The following is a 21,533-nucleotide window of genomic DNA, read 5'->3' on the forward strand; positions in this document are numbered from 1 at the left end:
GACTGTCTTTGGGCCAGTGGTAAACAAGTCAGTATCAACACAAGCCTGGCTCTTTGCAGGCCAGTATGCTCTAACTCAGCCTTTTACCATTGAGAAACTCCTGAAACATTCTTCAGGCTTCAAGAAACCCCAGAAGTGGTGTGATCGTACAGAATATGGTTAGGAAGCATAGCTGTGGACATAGCCCCTCAGGGTACTTTTTCTTCCCATCTCCTCCAGGCCCATCATTAGCCATTTTGGGAGTGCAGGAAATGGATCAATATGACCTGATAAATGTTTAACACATTTTAAAAATATGTTATAAAATTAATTCCCACCTGTGGAAACCCGTCCAGGGCCGACCCCGGCAAGAGAAAGGCTGCTCTAAGTTCTGGTTTCATTTGTTTCTGCTCAAAGGCTCCACACTTTTAGGAGTTGAGACTTGAGACTCTGTAGGTCAGGGTTAGTGCTGGTAGACTCTTGCAGCAGCAGCAGAAAAGTTGGTTCTTATACCCCGCTTTTCTCTACCAGAAGGAGTCTCAAAGCAGCTTACAATCCCCTTTCCCCACAACAGACACTCTGTGAGGGAGGGGAGGCTGAGAGAGCCCTAATATTACTGAAGAAGAAGAAGAAGAAGAGTTGGTTCTTATATGCTGCTTTTCTCTACCAGAAGGAGTCTTAAAGCAGCTTACAATACCATTCCCTTCCCTTTCCCCACAACAGACACCCTGTGAGGGAGGTGAGGCTGAGAGAGCCCTGATATTACTGAAGAAGAAGAGTTGGTTCTTATATGCCGCTTTTCTCTACCAGGAGGAGTCTCAAAGCAGCTTACAATCTCCTTCCCTTCCCTCTCCCCACAACAGACACCATGTGAGGGAGGTGAGGCTGAGAGATCCCTAATATTACTCCTTGGTCAGAACAGCTGTGGCGATTGTAAGCCGCTTTGAGGCTCCATCGGGTAGAGAAAAGCAGCATATAAGAACCAACTCTTCTTCAGAAGTGCTGCCATTGGATGGCTTTGTTTAGGGCTCGGGGGTCTAGGCAAGGGCAAAGTGATTCACTCTTCTTCTGAGTAACAACAAGGCTGTTAACCAGTTTCATTGGCTTCATTTCCCTAGAGATAACTTTGGTATTTTCCAGATGCACTTCCTGAATGCAGGTAGTGTAGTGTAGGGTTTTTTCAACAACCGTGTATCACTATAAATATCTCAGGATCTACATGGATATGGCAGGTGCCGGGGAACTGTCCAAGCCCTTGAATGATATCTCTGTAGCTTTCCAAAAAGTCATCTTTAGAAGCCAAGGTGGGCTCTCTCAGCCCTACCTATCTCACAAGGTGTTTTGTGGAGATGAAGGGAAGGCGATTATAAGCTGCTTTGAGACTCTTTTGGGCAGTGAAAAGCAGGATATAAATAACCCAGCTCTCCTCCTTCTCATCCTAAGGAAGGTGACCAGATTGTCCCACTTTTGGAGGGACATCTGGGGGCACCTGGCAAATTGTACTTATGTTAAAAATTTAAAAATATATATTACAATACTATTTGAATACTGGTGCTGGAGAAGACTCTTGCGAGTCCCTTGGACCTCAAGGCAAACAAACTGGTCAGTCCTAGAGGAGATCAGCCCTGACTGCTCCTTAGAAGGCCAGATCCTGAAGATGAAACTGAAATACTTTGGCCACCTCATGAGAAGGAAGGACTCCCTGGAGAAGAGCCTAATGCTGGGAGCGATCGAGGGCAAAAGAAGAAGGGGGCGACAGAGAATGAAGTGGCTGGATGGAGTCACTGAAGCGAGCTTAAATGGACTCCAGAGAATGGTAGAGGACAGGAAGGCCTGGAGGATCATTGTCCATAGGGTTGCAATGGGTCGGACATGACTAACACTATTTTTACGTTCTATGCATTCCATGAAACTTTTTGTTGCTCCATATAGACCAAATTTTTAATCAAGAACCTCCCCCCCCCCCCCGGTCAATGGTGTCCCTCTTTACCAATGTTAAAATCTGGTTACCTTATTCTTAGGTCAATGGAACGCCTTTCTTTCATAAATGGGCGTAGCAATGCTAGGCAGTCCCATATGTAGCAATGTGAAGTAGGCTTTGTGATCTGGCTGCTTTGTGATTATAAGTCTTTGGTATCATTTGAATTTTTCCTTCCTGCCTTTTAAAGTGTGGTACTTTGTTACTATGTGGAGCTGCAAGCTCTGCGTAACTTGGATTCTTGTTCCCTGGAGGCACAGCGATGAAGGACCTGAGGTCACCCGCAGTTTGCCTGAACCTGCGGCTGCATTACGTATTAAACAAACACGGGGCTCTGAGAAGAATGAGAAGGCAGTGGAAAATTATTAATCAGAGGCAGGGCTGTTGCTGTCCTTAACTAACCCTGTCCTGCAGGTTGAATCACAGCAGAACCAAGGAGGAATGCGTGACGTTTTTATTCAGCATATTCCCACTTTCACAAAGCTAGATCCAAAGTTTATTTCTTTGTTTTCTGTCGCATCTTTCAGAAAGTAAGGTAACAAGCGTGTTCATGGTAATAAAGTACTTCAAATGAACTTTCAAAACCCCAATAACAACACTGCCATCCCATAAAACTTACCATCCTGTGTTCTAATAGCAAACTCTGAATATTTTTGGATACATAAATCCAGTGAGTGGAGCTGTGAACAGGCAAGAAAGCCATTTCTACAAAGCTAAAAAGGGCCCTAGATTTGCAGCAAAATGAGCCTCTTGTGGCGCAGAGTGGTAAGGCAACAGACATGCAGCCTGAAAGCTCTGCACATGAGGCTGGGAGTTCAATCCCAGCAGCCGGCTCAAGGTTGACTCAGCCTTCCATCCTTCCGAGGTCGGTAAAATGAGTACCCAGGTTACTGGGGGGTAAATGGTAAAGACTGGGGAAGGCACTGGCAAACCACCCCGTATTGAGTCTGCCATGAAAACGCTGGAGGGCGTCATCCCAAGGGTCAGACATGACTCGGTGCTTGCACAGGGGATACCTTTACTTTTACCTTTTATGCCTTAAAAAAGAAGCTGGGCGTTGTTAAAAAAAAACCAAAATGATAAAAGGAACATCTGTTGCTTTAAGCAGTGGATTCCCTCAGTGGTTGTTGCCAGGCAACAACAGCATTCCAAGCTTGGTTCTGTCAGTAAAAGACAGCAGAGTTCTTTCTAGCCCTTTCTTGGCCCTAAGGGAAAACTCATTGTGGTTAGGCCTGGCTCTGGGTTGGGAAATTCCTGGTGATTTTGTGATGAAGTCTGAGAAATGCAGGATTTGGGGAAGGGAGAGGCTTCAGCATGGTATAATTCCACACCCTCCAAAGCAGCCATTCTCTCCAGGGGACCTGAGTTCTTTTGCCTGGAGATAGTTGCAACACCAGGCCCCACCTGGAGGCCAGGCTCCCTATTGTTGATTACTGTAGAACAGTCACTTGTCATGTTTATGACATATGCAGTTCTCAGCTTTGCCCCTTTGAGCTTTCCGTGGCCATCCACTTTGAGAGTGCCCTTTGATTTGCAGATCTGTCTGTACTTTTTTTCCTTATCTGTGAATTCAAATAAAGCCTTCAGCATAGTTAGAAGGTAGATCTGCAGGTTTGTTTGTAATTTCAGAAAGGTTTTTACTGGCCTGTGAACAAAATGATGCCTTCAGCATAGTTAGAAGGTAGACAATGTCCCTGTGTATTGTTGCTTAGGTGTTGGCAGAATGGGGGATTCACTCTGTCTGTCTGTCTGTCTGTCATCTATTTATTTTTTTTGCCTTTGTATACCGCCCTCCGTCTCAGGGTGGTTCACACAGAACGTAAATAAGAAAAGTACATCAAACTCAGTGATTGTAACAAATGAAAGGTAACAATAATAATAACAAAAAAAACCATTTTAACACAGTAAACAATCTATGGTTGGTCAGATCCATCATATAGGTTCAAGGGAGGGATGTTCAGGGGACCAATAGATGGTGTTTAGTTTCGGTTGACCTCAACCAAATGCCTGGTGGAGGAGCTCCCATTTGCAGGCCCTGCTGAACTGTTTTAGTTCTGTTACGGCTCTGATTTCCTCTGGGAGCTCGTTCCACCAGGTGGGGGCCAGGACAGAGAAGGCTCTGGCCCTGGTTGAGGTCAAGTGGGCTTCCTTGGGGCCAGGGATCACTAGCTGGTTGGCTAGTGAGTGCAAAGCTCTTTGAGAGAGGTGGTCCCTCAGGTATACTGGACCCAGACTGCATATGGCCTCGAAATTAATTACCAAAATCTGAAGCCTGATCCAAAATTTGACTGGTAACCAGCACAATATTGTAGAATGGGCTGGATGTGGGACCTCCATGGTTTCGCTGTAAAGACCCTGGCCATTGCATTCTGGGCCAGTTGCAGTTTTCCGGATCAAAGTTCAGAGTAGGCCTGCGTAGAGCGAGTTGCAGAAGTCTAATCTAGAGGTGACTGTCGCATGGATCACTGTGGCTAGGTGTTCCAGGGCCAAGTAGGGCGCTAGCAGTTTGCCTTGGTGAAGCTCATAGAAGGCTAGCCATGCTAGTCTTGTGACCTGGGCCTCCATTGAGAGGGAAGCATCCAGGATCACGCCCAGGTTCCTGGCGGAGTGAGCTGCTGATAGCTGCACACCATCCAGGTCAGGCAAACGCGCTTCCTTGCTTGGACCCTTCCTGCCCAACCCTAGGACCTCCATCATCGAAGGACTGAGCTTCAGACAACTCTGCTTGAGCCATCTCATCACTGCTTCCAGGCAACTGGATAATGTTTCTGGGGGAGAATCAGGGCAGTCATCCATCAGGAGGAAGAGCTGGGTGTCATCCGCATATTGCTGACAACCCAACCCAAACCTCCGTACCATTTGGGCAAGAGGGTGCATGAAGATGTTAAACTGGGAATGGATGAGATGAGGAATGAGGGCCAATAAGTGTATTACTGTCACCATCTTCTTTTATTGCTGTTTTATTTTTATTTCTGTTTAGTATATTATACTGTCGGCAATAGGGCATAGCTTGCCGTCTATGGGGTTATGCATCTGAAGGATTGTGCATGCCTATGACACACTAAGTCTTTTAGTTCTCCCTCATACCCAGAATTATTTATTTATTTAGATTTAAATACCGCCCATTTCTTTCCTTCATTCTCATATCTGTTTGTTATTGCTTGTATTTGTATGCTAATTTACTGCCTTTCACAGATCTTATCATCTCCCTTAATCTAGTCTCAGCTCATGCATCTTGCCTCAAGCCAGCCTTTCCAGGCAACTTGACCCCCCCTTCCCCCACACAAATGCTTATCCCTCCCCCCCAATAAAACTTCGTTGGTCTTAAATGTGCCACTGGACAGAAACCTTGCCCGGGGTATCTGACAAAGTGTGCACACGCATGAAGGCTCAACGGGCTGGCAGGTTACAGTGGATGAGCGAAAGGGTTGTGAATGCCCTGCATAGTGCAGGGGGTTGGACTAGATGACCCATGAAGTCCCTTCCAGCTCTATGAGTCTATGATTCTATGTAAGCTTATTCCTTGAATAATTTGTGTGCAATTTTTATAATAATAAATAAAATTTTTAATGCTGTATCCTTCTATTAGGGTTTCAATGCATCCATTGCAAGAAAAGTGTGCCACTGGCCTCAGTCCTTGCTCTGGATATTTGCAGAAGTGTGCATGAGCACACAAGCTTACACATTCCTTGGGCCAAGAAAGAAAGAAAGAAAGAAAGAAAGAAAGAAAGAAAGAAAGAAAGAAAGAAAGAAAGAAAGAAAGAAAGAAAGAATCTAAACTAAGCAGTCACCCTCTCGCCTGCATTCCCGTTTTTAGGCGCGAGAAGGAAAAATGTTAAAATCAGAAGAGCAGCTTCACCCTCCGAAGTGATTTCGGAACCCCCTGCACTGATTTAAGCTCAGTCCCCGCCACTTCCCTCCCCTTCTCTATCCTGCCAGCCAGGAATGTCACCACGGTCGCGCTCATTGTTTTACGGCCTGACGGGAATTGGAGTTCTCCCTCGCGCCCGCGCCCATCACAAGTAGGCCGCCCTTCCCCCGCACTGAAACTACATTTCCCATCAAGTCTTTCGCTGCGGCGAGGCTGACACTAGCGCCATGTCCGGGTGACCGGAGGCTAAGCTCCCTCCCTCCCCGCTCTTTATTGCGGCTGGTTCGCGCGGCGGTGCTGTCAGGGAGGGGGAGAAACCACTTTCTTGCTTCAGGAGGGGGGAGCCTCGCCGTCTCCCCCGCCTGCGCGGGGAGCTGTGGAACTGCCAATGCCCAGGCGCTGGGCTGGGGAGAGCTAGTGCGGGGCTCCCCAACGTGGCGCCCCGGCGGCCGCTGGCTTTCCCCCGATTTCCCCCCCTCTCCACCTCCTCCAACCCCCGGGGTTTGCTTTCCCCCACCCTCTCCCTTATTTCCCCCGATCGTTTTGTGTTTTAACCCCTGAGCTCCCTTGTTCCTTCCACTCTCCCCTTTGGAACTCCCTGCCTCTTGATTGTTTGCCTTTGGGCACGGGAGGGGGACGCCGTCCCTGCCGAGCCTGGCCTTTCCGGGAAGCCTCTTCCTGTCCCCCGCGACGATCTGCTCTATTGCAAGCAAAACCCGAGAAAAAGCAAGCAAGGAAGCAAGCCAAGCCAAGCCAGGGTCCGCTCTCTTCATCCCCTCGGCGGATCAGGGATGTCGCTGCCGCTTTGCATCTCCTCCTCCTGGTCGTCGCGGATCCTCAGACGCAGCGGTGAAGAAGACCCCGCGAGCCGCGGCTCCTAACTGCGAAGATGTGGCAAAGCGTCGGCTTGACCCTGCTGGTCATCGTGGCCACGTTGCTCTGCGTGCTGCTCTTCATGCTTTGCGGTAAGGCGGCCCGGCTGCGGGGCTGAGCATCTCGCCTGCACATCGCTGCCTTGCACGGCCCCCCTTCCGCCCTCCTCCTCCTCCTGCTGCGGTCCAGCAACACCGCTTGCTCCTTCTCTCCGCGCCTCTGCCCTCCTTGTCGCTTTTGGAAGCTTGCACAAAACGTAAACAGAACCCTTGGGAGTTTTTTTGGGGGGTGGGGAGTGGGGGGTCGTCGTCGGTTGGCGCACCCCACTTCGCGTTGGAAGCCGCGCGCTGTGTTCGGGAGGGCTACTCAGACAGCACTTCCAGCTGTCAATCTAGAGGAGAGGTTTTCGACTTGTTGCTTTAAAAGTTACCGGGGTGGGAGGATGGGAGGAAAGCTTTGGATTCACCGGGATTTCCTTTGCAGTGGGAGGCATTTCTGCCCCCCCTCCCCTCATCTCAAAATCCAAACCATTATATTTGTATATAAATTATTCTTTATTTTAAGAAGAGGAATAAAGGTGTAGTAGAAATATAGGAGAGGTACAGCAAAGAAAAAGGGGTTGTGCATATAATTATTCCAAATGTGCTTTACGGTATGTATTAAACAAGGGGGAGGGGAGCTTTCCCTTTCATCCTTTTCTTCATTATAGTCTTTGAAGTAATCCTTGCTTTAGCTATTATGGCCCATCTAGTTTGCTCTATATTATTATTTTCACCATTTCTATACACCCCATATCCCACACCTCTTCAGGCATTTACTATAACTGATAATAGAGCAGACAGCATTAAAATGAAACATCCATTAGATATCTTACATTAAAAAAAAAAGAAAGCGAATTAAAAATCAAAGAGGCGATTATTGTGTTTTCAGTTCCATTGTGCATTTATATTCAGATGTGTCTCTCCTTCTTTAACAGACACGGAACAGTTATTGACCTGTCATGGCAAGCAGGCAGGAGAGACGGGAAAGCCAAACCGGTTTCTTCCTTGAGGCGACATGAATAACCAATAACTGATTTCCTGGTTGGCTTTCACTTTCCATATGCAAAAAAGTTATTGCGGACAATGGCAAGGATCTGAAGGCATAAGGCAGGGTTAGTCAAACTGCGGCCCTCCAGATGTCCATGGACTACAATTCCCATGAGCCCCTGCCATTGGCAGGGGCTCATGAGAATTGTAGTCCATGGACATCTGGAGGGCCGCAGTTTGACTACCTCTGACGTAAGGAACGGGAAGGTGGCAGGGCCTCCAAGTCGCTCATCTTGATTTCCCTTCAAAGGACCAAAGGCAAGAAGCGGATAAGAAGAACTCTTGTGAGCCACCCATTAGAATCTCCCTGGGTGTTCAGGGAGGGGCAGGGAAGAATTGCTTTATCTCCTTCCTTGATTCTGGGATGGGGACAAGTATCCATATGGAATGAGAGCCAATCCTGTATGGTTCACAAACGGCAACGGTGACCCATGGTTATTTAAGTAATCTTTTGGGTTGGGCTGAAGACAGGTGACAGATTCCGAGAGCATTAAAAGCAGCCTTCAGGGAGGTACCCTCGCCCGAGAGGCTATGTCCTCATCTCCTGTTGGCTTGAAGATATCCCCGATCCAACACGTTTTCGCAGCTTTGTTTTTAAAATGCTGCAAAGCCTGTTTGATTCGGCTGCATAATGGGCTAGGTGCGCACGCTGTCATGACATGGTCATGTTGTTTTCCTCTGCTGTCCCACTCTTCTGTGTCTGGTTGGCTTAGGACCTGAGGATACGGAGACATGGTGTTCAGCACATGGGTCAGGACCGCCACGGGCTGCCATGCAAACCTCTTAGGACACTGGTTCTCAACCGCCATCAGGTCGCGACCCCCAACTCTGGTGGCGGCATGCGCAGGTGCGGGCACGCGCATGTAGTGTGGGCACACGCATGTAGGCACAGAACAATCTGGAGGCAGTGTGGTGGCAGCCAGTGCTGTGGCTTCTCTGCTGCCGACCACTGCCCCCACCCCTGCCACTGCCCACTGCCACCTGCTGCCTGCCGTCATTGCGGCCACCAACCTGACGACCCCGCAGAAGGGGCCAGGCGACCCCACTTGGGGTCAGGACCCCAAGGTTGAGAACCACTGCCTTAGGACCACTCATGCTTGTGGTTTTGTTTCTAGAAAGAGGGGATGCAAGTGCACACAGCCCACAGATCGAGGGTGCGATACCATCCCCCCCCCCCCCGCGGCAGGTACATTGCACAGAGCAGCAGGAAGGAAGGACAAGAGCATCTAGTGGTGGAGAATATTCCTCCACTGACCCTTGGCCTGTTTCCTTCCATTGGTGTTGTGGTCAAGAGTGGCGGCCTCTAATCTGGAGAACTGGGTTTGATTCCCCATTCCGCCTCCCTATGCAGCCAGCTGGGGGACCTTGGGCCCATCACGATTCTCTTAGGGCTGTTCTCACAGAGCAGTTCTGTTAGCGATCTCACAGGGCCTTTGTTATGGGGAGAGGAGGGGAAACGTGTTTGTAAGCCACTTTTGGGACTCATTCAGGTAGAGCAAAGCAGAGTATAAAGAACCGGCACTCTCTTCTCCACATCCAGGCAGCTGGGTGACCTTGGGCCAGTCACAATTCTCTCAGAGCTTTCTTAGCCCCACTTACCTACCTGTTGTAGCGAGAGGACAGGAAGGCTATAGTAAGTAGCTTTGGGCCACCTCCGGAAAGTAAAAAGCAGAGTAAAAACAAAACAAAACAGTTCTTGCTATGAGTCATCTCCTGGTGTTCAGTTTGGGCCCTAGCTTCCTTGACCGGCTGCTCACAGTCCTGGCCTCAACATGGCTGAGGTTAGAACTCTGTCTTACCTTTTCCTGTCACATGACCCTGTGGAATGTGGTGGTCATGGGTCCGGCTGCCTGGGGAGGGGGGTCATAGTTAGTTCTCGGGTTTGAAGAGTTCAGATCAGTGATGTTACCTTGGCCTAAAGGCTATGCCGGTACTGGAGGACTGAGATCCATAAGATATGCTTTGATTTTGCTGAGCATCAGTCCTTGCTTGAACGAATATTTTACGTCCTTTCTCTTTGATTGATGCTTTACGTGTGTGTAAGGTCATATTTTGAGGAGGAGGCAATAAAGTGCACTGTTGGTTTTCCCCTTACTGGGCAGCAGGCTTGATAGTAGAAAAAGCAATTCAGCCACCCAAGAGCCCCCATTTTGATTCCAGTTTTCATGGACCTCCCCCTCCCCCAGGCTCATTTTCCTCTCTTGCTGATGAGGAACGCACTCATGTATAGAATTAAATGGCTTGCTGGGTGGCAAAGAAAAATCTGTTAGGTGCTGCTCCAGCTAGTCTTTCTTATGTAAAGGTATCTGATTTGGAGCCCACCTAATACAGGGGTAGTCATTTGGAGCCCATTTAAAACAGGGGTAGTCATACTGCGGTCCTCCAGATGTTCATGGACTACAATTCCCATGAGCCCCTGCCAGCATTTGGTTTCTCCTTTTGGTTTTGCATTGTAAAAAAAGCCAACAGCTCTGGCTGGGAACTTGCATATGTCCTTGAATAGTTGAGGAACCCCTGAAACATTCTCTAGGTTTTGAGAAACCCCAGAAGTAGCACCATTGTGCAAAATATGGTTGGGAAGCAGAGCTGTGGACACGCCCACCCGGGGCTCCACCCCTTCCCACCCGCCCTCCAGGCCCATCATTGGCCATTTGGGGAGGGGAGAGACAGGTTGACATGACCATATGTGGTCTTATCACCCAATACATGTTTAACCAATTTTTAAAATATATTTAAGATGAATGGATTCAGGAAACCCTTATAGGGCCATCAAGAAACCCCAGGGTTTAATGAAACACTGATTTTTTTTTTGTACCCTGCATTTTATTACCGAAAGGAGCCTCAAAGTGGTTTACAGCCTCTTATCCTCCCTTTCCCCACAACCGACACCTTGTGAAGTAGGTGAGGCTGAGAGAGCTCTGCGAGAACTGTGCCTGATGCAAGGTCACCCGGCTGGCTGCATGTGGAGGAGGAGTGGGGAATCAAACCTGGTTCTCCAGATTAAAGGCTGCCACTCTTAACCAAGACACCAAGCAGGCTTTAGAGTAGGGTTGTGTGCTCCGGTGTGCTTCAGCTGCTTCGGCAATTACTGAAGCCTGAAATGGCCAGTGCCACAGGGCGGAGGAGAGGGGTGCTGGCAGTGCTTCCACCACTATGTACACTGGCTTGGTGTAGTGGTCAAAAGCCCCTCCTCTCCGTGCTGCGCCACTGGCCACTTCGGGTTTCAGTGATCACTGAAGCAGCCAAAGCGCACCGGAGCACACAACCCTACTTTAGAGAGCTGTGTGTGTGTGTGTGTGGGGGGGGGAATTCAGAGCTTAGTTCTACCCTTTTGAAGGTGGGACTTCACTCTGTCCCTTTGACCGTAGTGGTGGTGGGGTCTTCCTGCTCTCATGTGGGCAAAAGTGTTGACCACAAGGCTGTGCATAGTGATGATGTCTAAACCTGTGGTTTAGTAAAACCTCCTTGCGGCTTGCGTGGCCACATTTTGTTTATGTGTGTGGTGCAATGGGAGAGATTTCATCACAGAACGAGATCGACAGATTTGCCGCTTCCGTCACTGTGTTGTGTTACAGCGCTGTCATTCGTAGGGATTTTCAAATTAACGATGGGCAAAACCTGCTTATCTCAGTCTGGAGTGGATGAGCTTTTCCTCTCTCCACCACTGTGAACTCTTTTGCCTTCCTTTCCCATCGTTCCCAGACGTACAGGTCCTTGGGGATGGGGGATCATCAGCTTGGAGGACTCGTAAGAGTCGTTTAATTCAGGGGTAGTCAACCTGTGGTCCTCCAGATGTTCATGGACTACAATTCCCATGAGCCCCTGCCAGCAAACGCAGGTTGACTACCCCTGCTTTAATTCAGCAGTCCTTTGTAATAAAGACTTCTGGATGTTCTTGAAACTTCTGCTGTTGGTGAGAGTTGTGGGAATTCCAGGTTTTGTTCTTGTTCATTCCTCCTGGTCAGAAATGCTAAAAATGACACTTCTTATGGGTTGTGTCTATAGGAACGGCTTTAAAATACCCTCTGCTCCCCCCCCCCCCGTGGTATGTTTGTGAAAGTGCGGGGTGGAGATGGGAACCTAGCAGGGAAATTCTGAGTTTGTCTACAAGTTTGACTCTGATCTGGATAGTCCAGGCTCTCCTGTTCTTGTTGGATCTTGGTCGGCCCTGATGAGCACTTGGATGGGAGACTGTTAAGGAAGTCAGGGTTGCTGCTTGCAGGCAAATAATGGCCAACCACCTCTGAATGCTCCTTGCCTGGAAAATCCTATGGAGTTGCCATAAATCAGCAGCGACCTGACAACACTTTTCACCACTGTATACACCGTCTTGGTGTAGTGGTTAAAAGCAGCAAACTGTAATCTGGAGAACTGTAATCTGTAGCCAGCTGGGTGACCTTGGGCCAATCATAGTTCTCTCAGAGCTCTCTCAGCTCCTCCTGCCTCACAGATGTCTGTGTGTGGAGAGGAAGGAATGGTGCTTGAAATTCTCTATGAATTTGGGAGGAAAGCTGGGAAAGGGACGTGGGGTAATGTTTCCTGTGGCAACCCTAAGAGGTTGCAGTGTTTTGCTGATTGACTTTGGCCTCACCCACTTCAGATGAGCTTCTTGGAGGACCCTTCTGGATCAGCTGGAAATAAACAAATTGAAGTTATTTCTGGAGGGAGGCCTCTTCTCTGTACTTCTTGAGCTCCTTTGAGGATGGAAGAGTGATAGACCAGCAATGCGATTAAACCCCTTGCATGCTAATCCAGTCCTGCTTGTTCTGCCTAGCTAATATCACAAAACAGGGTCTGATGTCTATTCATTTCGTGCAAACTCTTGGGGATTTTTTTGCCATGCAATGAAGAGTGGAACAGACTTGGCTGTTTAATGTGATTCTCAATGGTTATAATTACCTTCATAGAATTACTGCACTCTAATGAGTTTGCCCAGGTGATTATTTAACGTGGCTGTCAAGTCATTTCGCATTGAGGTAGGCAGAAAAAAGTAAATGAGGATGATGATTATTTTTTTTGCCATTGAAAGCAAACAATCCCCCGGGATGGCCTTTCCTTCAATGTGTTAAATAGAAGGGGCCGTGGCCTTTGCTTCACATGCAGACAGCCCCAGGTTCAATCCCCGGCATCTCCAGTTAAAATGATCAGGGAGAAGGGATGTGAAGGACCCCAGTCTAATACCCCAGAGAGCTGCTGAGTAGACAGTCTGAGTAGACAGTATGGATTTAGATCAGGGGTGGGCAAACTGTGGCCTTCCAGATGTCCATGGACTACAATTCCCATGATCCCCTGCCAGCGTTCACTCATGGGAATTGTAGTCCATGGACATCTGGAGGGCCACAGTTTGCCCACCCCTGGTTTAAATGGACGATGGATCTGATTTAGTACAAGGCAACTTCCTGTATATGTGTGTGTTTGAACAGAGTTAATTCTGCAACTTCAAGATGTAAAAATCGGATTTGGGGCATGATTGTAAAGGCGGCCTATGAGTCATGGCAGGACTACATCCTTCAGCAATGTAGTCCAAGAACTGCGGTAAACTGGGATAGGTTGCCTGACATCCTCAGGGGCCCAATGACATTTGGCCACTGTGGCACATGACCTGTGCCTCTCCCTCTACATCCCCCAAAGGACACTAAGAGCTAGTGATCAAAATCTGCTTGGGTTCCCCAGCCTAAGAAATTAAACTCGCTTCAAGCAGGGCCAGGGCTCTTTCCGCACTGGCCCTAGCCTGGCGGAACACTTTCCCTGGTAACACCAGATCCCTGCAGGACATTGGACAGTTCCACAGGGCTTGTAAGACGGAGCTGTTCCACCAGGTCTGTAGCTGAGGCCCCCGAAAATCGGCACGTAAAATTCTGCTTACCTGCCTACCTAACCACCTGATTACATCTAATTAAATAGTAGTGTTGTTGTTAATAATAATAATTAATTATAATAACCTGTTACCTCTTCCTCTCCCCTTTGAGCAGGAGATAACCCTAGGCAAATGAGTCCTAACTTTAATCTGGATTTTAAGACTATGATATTTTAGACTAGGGGCCAAGCCCATTGCATTCAGGAATACAATGGGTGCTAGATTGGGGGGGGGAGTGGAAGAACTCTGTGGATGGCTTCCCCTTCCCCCCAGGAATTGGAAAGGCTGCAGGCAGCTGTTAGGGAACTCACCAACAGGGGTAGCTCTCACACAGCAGGGATCTGCAGCCTCTGAGCCTCAGAAGGAAGTGGAAGGAGGAGGAGGTAATCAGGGGTGGGGGACGGAAGGCGATTGGCTGGCTGCTGGACAAACAAGCAAGCTGGTTGGAGGAGGAGGCACTGTGGATGTTAAGTGCCATGAGACACACTCCTCTTCCAAGGCCTTACCAGAAATATATTATGTGGAACAGATTGTTATGTTTATTTTCGTATGTTTCGAAGTATATGTAATCCACACTGAGCATCCTGTGAAGGGCAGAGTATAAATACAAGCATAAACAAATAAATAATTCTCCCTGAATACTCTTGGCATTCTTGTCTTCTGCTGTCTGATTCCAGTCCAGATGGAGTTCTAAGGGCCAGTTCAGATATACAAGATTTTCCTGGCCTGTACCATTACAAAGAGCGTCTTGTGGTGCAGAGTGGTAAGGCAGCAGACATGCAGCCTGAAAGCCCTGCCCATGACGCTGGGAGTTCAATCCCAGCAGCCGGCTCAAGGTTGACTCAGCCTTTCCATCCTTCTGAGGTCGGTAAAATGAGTACCCAGATTGCTGGGGGTTAAAATGGTAATGACTGGGGAAGGCACTGGCAAACCACCCTGTACTGAGTCTGCCATGAAAATGCTGGAGGGCATCACCCCAAGGGTCAGACATGACTCGGTGCTTGCACAGGGGATACCTTTACCTTTTTGCCATTACAAATGGTTGGATGTTCTCCAATCTCTTCTAGTGGCTTTTTCAAAATGTAGGCCACGTGATTTATTTTCACAAATAACATGTTTGTTTTGTACCTTTCCCAGGTTGGTACGTGGTCTGGCAACTGTTCTTATCCAAATTCAAGTTCTTGCGGGAACTGATAGGAGACACAGGATCCCAGCAGGGGGATAACGAGATTACAGAGGCAGAAAACGAACAGGATGGATCATCCGTTCTTCAGAGGGGCAGGCAGAAGTCAACGCGCCAGCGAAAGGCACCCCCGGAAGAAACCTCTTAAAGTGACTCCTGGGACTGCTGGACAATTCTCAAGCGACTGGCAGATCCTGAAGCGGTTTGGGTTGGTTCTGCTGACATACGAATGAAGAGAATGAAAACGATTCCTGTGAATCTCAGAATTTACTGGTACGCCAGTTTAGACAGGATTTTAGTGGAAAGCTGGGTGGTACTTAAAAGCAAAGGAATCACCTTCATGATCTGGGGTAGAGTCGGTAGCTGCTGCGACCGTTCCTTCCCAGGCCTCACATTTTGTACCCTCCGGGATGGGATGGGCTTTTGAAGACTTAGCAGATCACTGTCCACTTTTACGGGCCTGCAGCTACTTGGGTCGCCTGTAGTGTCGTTTGTTTAGAAGCTTTTATGGAAATATATGTGCATTCCTTCAGCCTTACCCATGGATGCAAGGATCTTCTTCGCTGGAGAATAGCTTTAAATAAAAATGGGTATCCTCACCCCGCTCCAGACGAAAACCAATATTAGTCTGACATAGAAGGTGTCATGACTGACCTAACTGGGTACCAAGAGTTGGTATTTTAGTTTCAGTGCATGACGGTTTTCAGGGGTTTTGTTTTTAACCGGCGTGGTTTGTGTTTGTGTGTATGTGTGTGTGTGCGTGCATTCCATCAACCACTTTCGTTTTGCCTGCTGGATAGGAGAGGAACATCTGTTACAGGCCCGTAGACAATGGTCTTTTTGAAAGGCATTAAACATGGGACGAGGTGGCTTTAAAATGAAAAAAAAACAATTTTTTTGCATCATTTGCACCAAAAATTAAGGGAAGCTAGTTACAAAAGTCCGGCAAAGCTTCGGGGAGACTTTTTGGGATGGCCTCGCCAACGATGCAGCCGGGACCCTTGTAGCCGGTGTTCCCGGTTGAACTAGAAGATGGTTCTTCTTTGCCTTCCGGTGACCGTCCATCTGGACCTGAAACACGACTGGCAGCTGCTTCAGACTAGCTTGGAAACTGTAGCAGAAGACGCCTATACTGACTTCAAACCAGGGATGCTCCGTCAACAATAATGGTGCTGGGACAAATCATGCCTCGCTTCTTGAAACTCCAGGATGCACCTTGCCATGTTGTGATGGCTTTCTTCCTGTTCGGTTCCCCACTTTGCAAAGGACTACAGCTAAGTGTCTTAATGCTTCATAGCGGCAAAAAGTGAGTCCTTGTGATGACAGGTGCTTTAGACTAGCTCTCTCGAACTGCAGTTTTGAGTCTTACAGCCAGCTAAAGGGCATTTTTTTGTCCTTTTGTGTTTTTTTTTTGCATCAGTGGACTGTTTGGAACATCCAAAACTTGTGTAGAGATTTGAAGACAACAGTATTTACATCCATAACTAGCTCATATTTTTTTTCCAGGAAGTTTTAGTGTTCAGATCTACAACAGCTGCCCTGACTGTCTCTTTTAAAGTATCTCCTTTGTTCTGTGTCTTCATTAATGTCTGTTGGAACACATAGTGAAGATGGCACCGTGTCACATCTGGCACGATTTTACACACTGCGTTTCTAGACGCGTTGCTGTGTCTCTCGGTGAGAAGTGGGTTATAGCCTCTGAATATGAATATTTGACTCATCAAAAATGTAGGGAAAGATTTCTGGGTCAGGTTTCTCGCTGGTGGAGATGGTGGCAGAAAGAAATGGCTTGAAATTAAATACTGTCAGATGTTTTCAGACGAACCAGCCTCATTTTGTTCCTTTCTCCTTCCCTGTTCTCCTCGTAAGTGCTTGCATTGTAGGTTGTAGATAATGGCCTTCTGGTTAAGGTCGGCCATTTTGTGCAACTTGAAGTTCCTTCTGGTGCAATGAGAAGCTCTTTCCCCTGTTGATTTTGGAGGAGCGAGGTTTTAATTGAGGAGGAACTCTAACTTCAAAGGTGAAAAGAAGTTTCATACAGCAGTCTGCACACATAAACGGTTGTGGCTTGAAGAAATGGCCCTACCAGATTACCCCCCTCAGTTATAAAACTGCTTTTTGTCTGTCTCCTCTGAAGGAAGTAATGATGACACACTGTCCAGTTTTGAGAGCTGGCCTTAAAAAACACAACAGAAATGTAATGAGATAATTTTCAAAGAGGTGACATGGTGTTCAGTGAATGAAGACTAAGGGGGAACCAAGTGGTCCCCTGGAGGATAGATCAAGATGGGTCGCCCTTTTAGTCTGTCTGTAGCAGTAGAAAAGAACAAGAGTCCAGGAGCACCTTGAAGACTAACAATGTTTGTGGTGGAGTAGGAGCTAAAGCTTGTACCCTGTCACTAATGCTACTATAAGGTGCTACTGAACTCTTGCTCTTTTCTGTTACTCCGGAGTGTAGGAGCAAAGACTCTAGGACAGCTTATTTATCCGCAACTCTTCTGACCCGATTGGTTTATTTTGTTTAGTTCTATTCCTGTGTTTTTTACATTTTTATTTTGAGAAATAAACATCCTGGCTCCATGTGTAAATATTGCTATTATTATTTTGGTACTACTAGCCCAGCATCTGCCAGTACATAACTCCTCTTGTACCAATGCTCTTGCATTACATGCCTTCTTGGTGTAGTGGTAAGGAGTGTTGACTTCTAATCTGGCCGGCCAGGTTTGATTCTCCACTTCCCCACATGCAGCCACTTGGGTGACCTTGGGCTTGCCACGGCACTGATAGAGCTGTACTGGCATATAAGAACCAACTTCAGTAATATCAGGTCTCTTTCAGCCTCGCCTAGCACATAGGGTATCTGTTGTGGGGAGAAGAAAGGGAAGCCGCTTTGAGACTCCTTCATGAAGAGATAAGCTGTTCTGATTCTGTGAAGGCTCAAGGGGGTGGCAGGTTACAGTGGATGACCAAAAGGGTTGTGAGTGTCCTGCATAGTGCAGGGGATGGACCAGATGACCCATGAGGTCCCTTCCAACTCTTATTCTATGATTCTATGACCAGGCAGTAATATCAGGGCTCTCTCAGCCTCACCTACCTACACAGGGTGTCTGTTGTGGGGAGAGGAAGGGAAGTCAGTCATAAGCCACTTTGGGACTCCTGGTAGAGAAAAGCAGCACATTAGAACCAGCTCTTCTTCTTCAGTAATATCAGGGCTCTCTCAGCCTCACCTACCTCACAGGGAGTCTGTTGTGAGGAGAGGAAAGGGAAGCAGATTGTAAGCCGCTTTTAGACTCCTGGTAGAGAAAAGCGGCATATAAGAACCAACTCTTCTTGATCCAGTGCTTGGTTGTTCCTTTATTGCACAGAATATGGTAAGTTATAAATCTAGTACTATACCTTGTTTTCCAGCTTCAGTGGCTACCTTCCTGATAATAGCTGGCCATCGTGGAAGGTACACTGCGATTTTTTGTAATTAGCCATATATTGAATTCACACACTTCCCCTCCCCCCTTCTGAAAGTCTGCAAACAAACCCGGATTTCATTTGGAGCTCTCGAAACAGCAGAGTACCTAGCGAACCAAAGATGACTCCTCCTTTTGGGCCAATGGATTCCTGTTCCTTCCATACTTAGGACATAGATTGCAACGCCAGTGAGTTTCTCCTGGATCATGCCTTTCTCTTTCCCCCTCTGCCCCCTCTAAAATGGAGCTTGAAAGCAGGGGAAAGAGTTAGGGCATCGAAACTTTGAAGGCCATCGCATTTCCCGGGTGCCAAGATGGGTAAGATTCTCTTTCATGCACCTTTTGTGCTTAGAGCAGCACAATTATCCGGTCTCCAAAGAGGGTTGCTGCTTCTCCACCTGTCAGTGCTGTGCCACTCTTGAGAAATGAAAACATCTAAGGGATTTGACCAAACGTAACACTAGACTTGTGCAAGCAGCAAGAACAGTTCTCCTTGGGAGTTGCCCAGTTGTGTCATGAGCAAACGGAGCCCCACAGCAGTGAAGCTGGTCAGAGGTGGCAGACGTTTGGTCATAAGAAAACATTACACCTCAATGCACAGTAGTGTGTGTTCATGTATATGTGCTTTTTTTGCTATTGGTGTTCCAGGTAGACATTTGTCTCCACAAATATCCAAGAACAAGCCCGATCTGGATAGGCCAGGCAAGCTCAACTCCGTCAGATCTTGCAAGCTAAGCAGGGCCGACCCTGGCTAGTATTGGGATGGGAGAGCTCCAAGGATTGGTAGTTCCTGCAAGGAACATCAGGGGTCATGACGTGGAGGCAGGGAATGGCAAATCACTTCCAAACGTCCCTTGCCTGGCTGCCAGACAATCCTCTGAATAATAATAACCTGAGAGAGTGATGCCTACAGCCAATGCAGATGAATGTTAAATTGTCACATGCAACAGTGAAACCTTGTTCATTTTTAGTTGGGTGCATGCAGTGAGTGATGGTGTGCACTGGCTGAACAGGTTAATCGACATGCAGCTTGCCTTTTAATGCTTTGTCCATAAAAACATGGTCATTTTCAAAACAACTTTCATTCCCAGGTCCTGTCTCAATTTTGAACTATTTCATGCGGAGGACATTCAAAAACACATGTTTCCAAGCACTTAGTATATGAAGAGCTGGGGAGTTTTGTGCCTTCTAGTGTGGCAATTGCCATGGTCAACATAGTATTTAGTTAGTTTTTACATGCTATCTGCAGATATTCCTACCATTCCTGGAAAAAAAGCATGCTGCCATATACTTGTCTTTGAAATCAAAGCCACCTATGAAGATTAGTAGAACAAGTTTAGGGCTACCACATCTTGAAAAGCCAGAAAGAGGTCATATTTCCCAACTGACTACGTCAAATTTTACAAGGTGGGCTTTACAGCATTATATTCCATTGAAATCCCTCCCCTCCGTAAGCCCTGCATTCCTCAGGCTGCACCCCCAAAACCCTACCCAGGGCTGGCAACCCTACCCACCACGGCTCTGGTAGAAAACTCACTTTCCTTATAAGAACTCTCAGGTTCTGTTGGTGTTGTGGTTAAGAGTGGCAGCCTGTAATCTGAAGAGCCAGGTTTGAATCGCCATTCCTCCCCCACATGCAGCCAGCTGGATGACCTTGAGCCGGTCACAGTTCTCTTAGAGCTCTCTCCGCCTCATCTACCTCACAGGATGTCATGTGGAGAGAGGGAAGGGCAATGTTAAGCTGCTTTGAGATTCCTTTGGGTAGGTAAAAGTGGGATACAAAAACCCAGCTCTTCTCCTCTCTCCCCTTAAAAGGTCCAAGCTGGCAAGTATTCAGAGAAACCTTTCTCTCCTGGGGACCTGTGAGAGCCGATATCTCTTCCCGTCCCACCCTAACAGCAGCAGAAGCAGCTAAATTTGGAATACAAAGACCCTGTGGAAGTGGAAGAGTTTAAATCCCTAGCCCCTTCCCACATGGCCCTGATCCAAATAGATGCTGTGCAGCCTATCCTTTAAAGACGGGTAGAGATCATGTGTGTTTGTTCATCCTTGGGCTCCCTTTCATGGGATCCTCTTGACAGAGCAATGAAGAGGAGCCAGGTTTGGGCTTTCACCACCAGAGGGCACCTCTCACCCAGATTTAATAATCTCCCCCTCCCTCCCTCTCTCTTTTTAAGGCTGAGAATGAAGAAATGTAACAGGAGTTCTATTTTTGAAAATCCTGTGCTAATAATAGATGTGCTGTGGAGAATGTGCATTTTTTGTTGGGAGGTTTAGGCTGAGCAAAGCTTTCACCTTGAGCTTTAAAAACTCTCCTCTCTCTCTTGGAGAACTAGAAGCAGAGAAGAATTTGTTTCCTCTCCAGCCTCACCCAACAAGCCTTTGGAGATGCTAATGGTTGGCCTTGCCATGCTGGGAGGAGTGGTCACACCCCCCCCCCCCCGCTAGATATGTGACCTCTAATAGGGGACGGGATTTTGGAATTTGGAAACCCCAAAGAAGTCTTTGTCCAATGACTTTAGGAAAAGCTTCTTTGACCTGGCCTTACCTGCCCAGAGGGCATGGAGCCCTTGAGATGTTAAAATGCCTTGGCATAGGCAGGAGGGTCTCTTGTGTACTAATTCCACCCTCAAGGCAGACAGAGCTCTCACCTGGGGTCTGCCAAAAGCAGCCATTACCATTTGCAGTGGCTGCAAGGTAACAGGAGCCTTCTAGTCCTGCTAACTTGTAAGCTAAAGAGTCCGCCTTAGGTTATAGAGGGAAGCAGCACATTGTATGCCTGCCCTATTTCTTTTGGAACTCTTGCTCAGTCTGTTGCTGTGCTGAGACTATTCATGTGGGCATTTTCTTTTTAATAGACAGATTGTAACTTTTAAAGCTGGTAGTGGTTCTCCATACCACCTTTTCCTCATCAAGTCACAGCCACCTTACGACAACTATGTAGGGTTTTTGAGGTAAGAGATGTTCAACAGCGGCCTCTATATCATCACCCTTGACCTTTTTGGTGGTCTCCCATCACAATGCCTTTCTACCTATAGGGAATCTCCCTTCTGCTTTGACAATTTCTCTTCTCATTGTGCCAGCTCTTCTCCATCTTGGCAACATGAGGGCAGGACATGTTTTCCTGCATGCCCATCCATCCTAGCTAGTTAGATTAGAGCAGCCTTTCTGAACTTTTTTACCCTTGATAAACCCTTGAAATATTCTTCAGGCTTCGAGAACCCCCAGAAGTGGTGTAATGGT

At 47.6% G+C, this 21,533-nt stretch overlaps 1 protein-coding gene across 1 annotated transcript; it reads left to right on the top strand.

The window, feature by feature from the left end:
- The first annotated feature begins 6,056 nt into the window (after positions 1–6,056).
- On the top strand, positions 6,057–17,417 carry SMIM13 (small integral membrane protein 13). The gene is made up of 2 exons (XM_077353198.1): positions 6,057–6,793; positions 14,784–17,417. The coding sequence occupies exons 1-2, from the start codon at positions 6,718–6,720 to the stop codon at positions 14,975–14,977; spliced, it is 270 nt and encodes an 89-aa protein (XP_077209313.1). The 5' UTR covers positions 6,057–6,717; the 3' UTR covers positions 14,978–17,417.
- The last annotated feature ends 4,116 nt before the right edge of the window (positions 17,418–21,533 follow it).

Source organism: Paroedura picta, chromosome 9 (assembly GCF_049243985.1).
Source record: "Paroedura picta isolate Pp20150507F chromosome 9, Ppicta_v3.0, whole genome shotgun sequence".
In the NCBI taxonomy this organism is placed as follows: Eukaryota; Metazoa; Chordata; class Lepidosauria; order Squamata; family Gekkonidae; genus Paroedura; species Paroedura picta.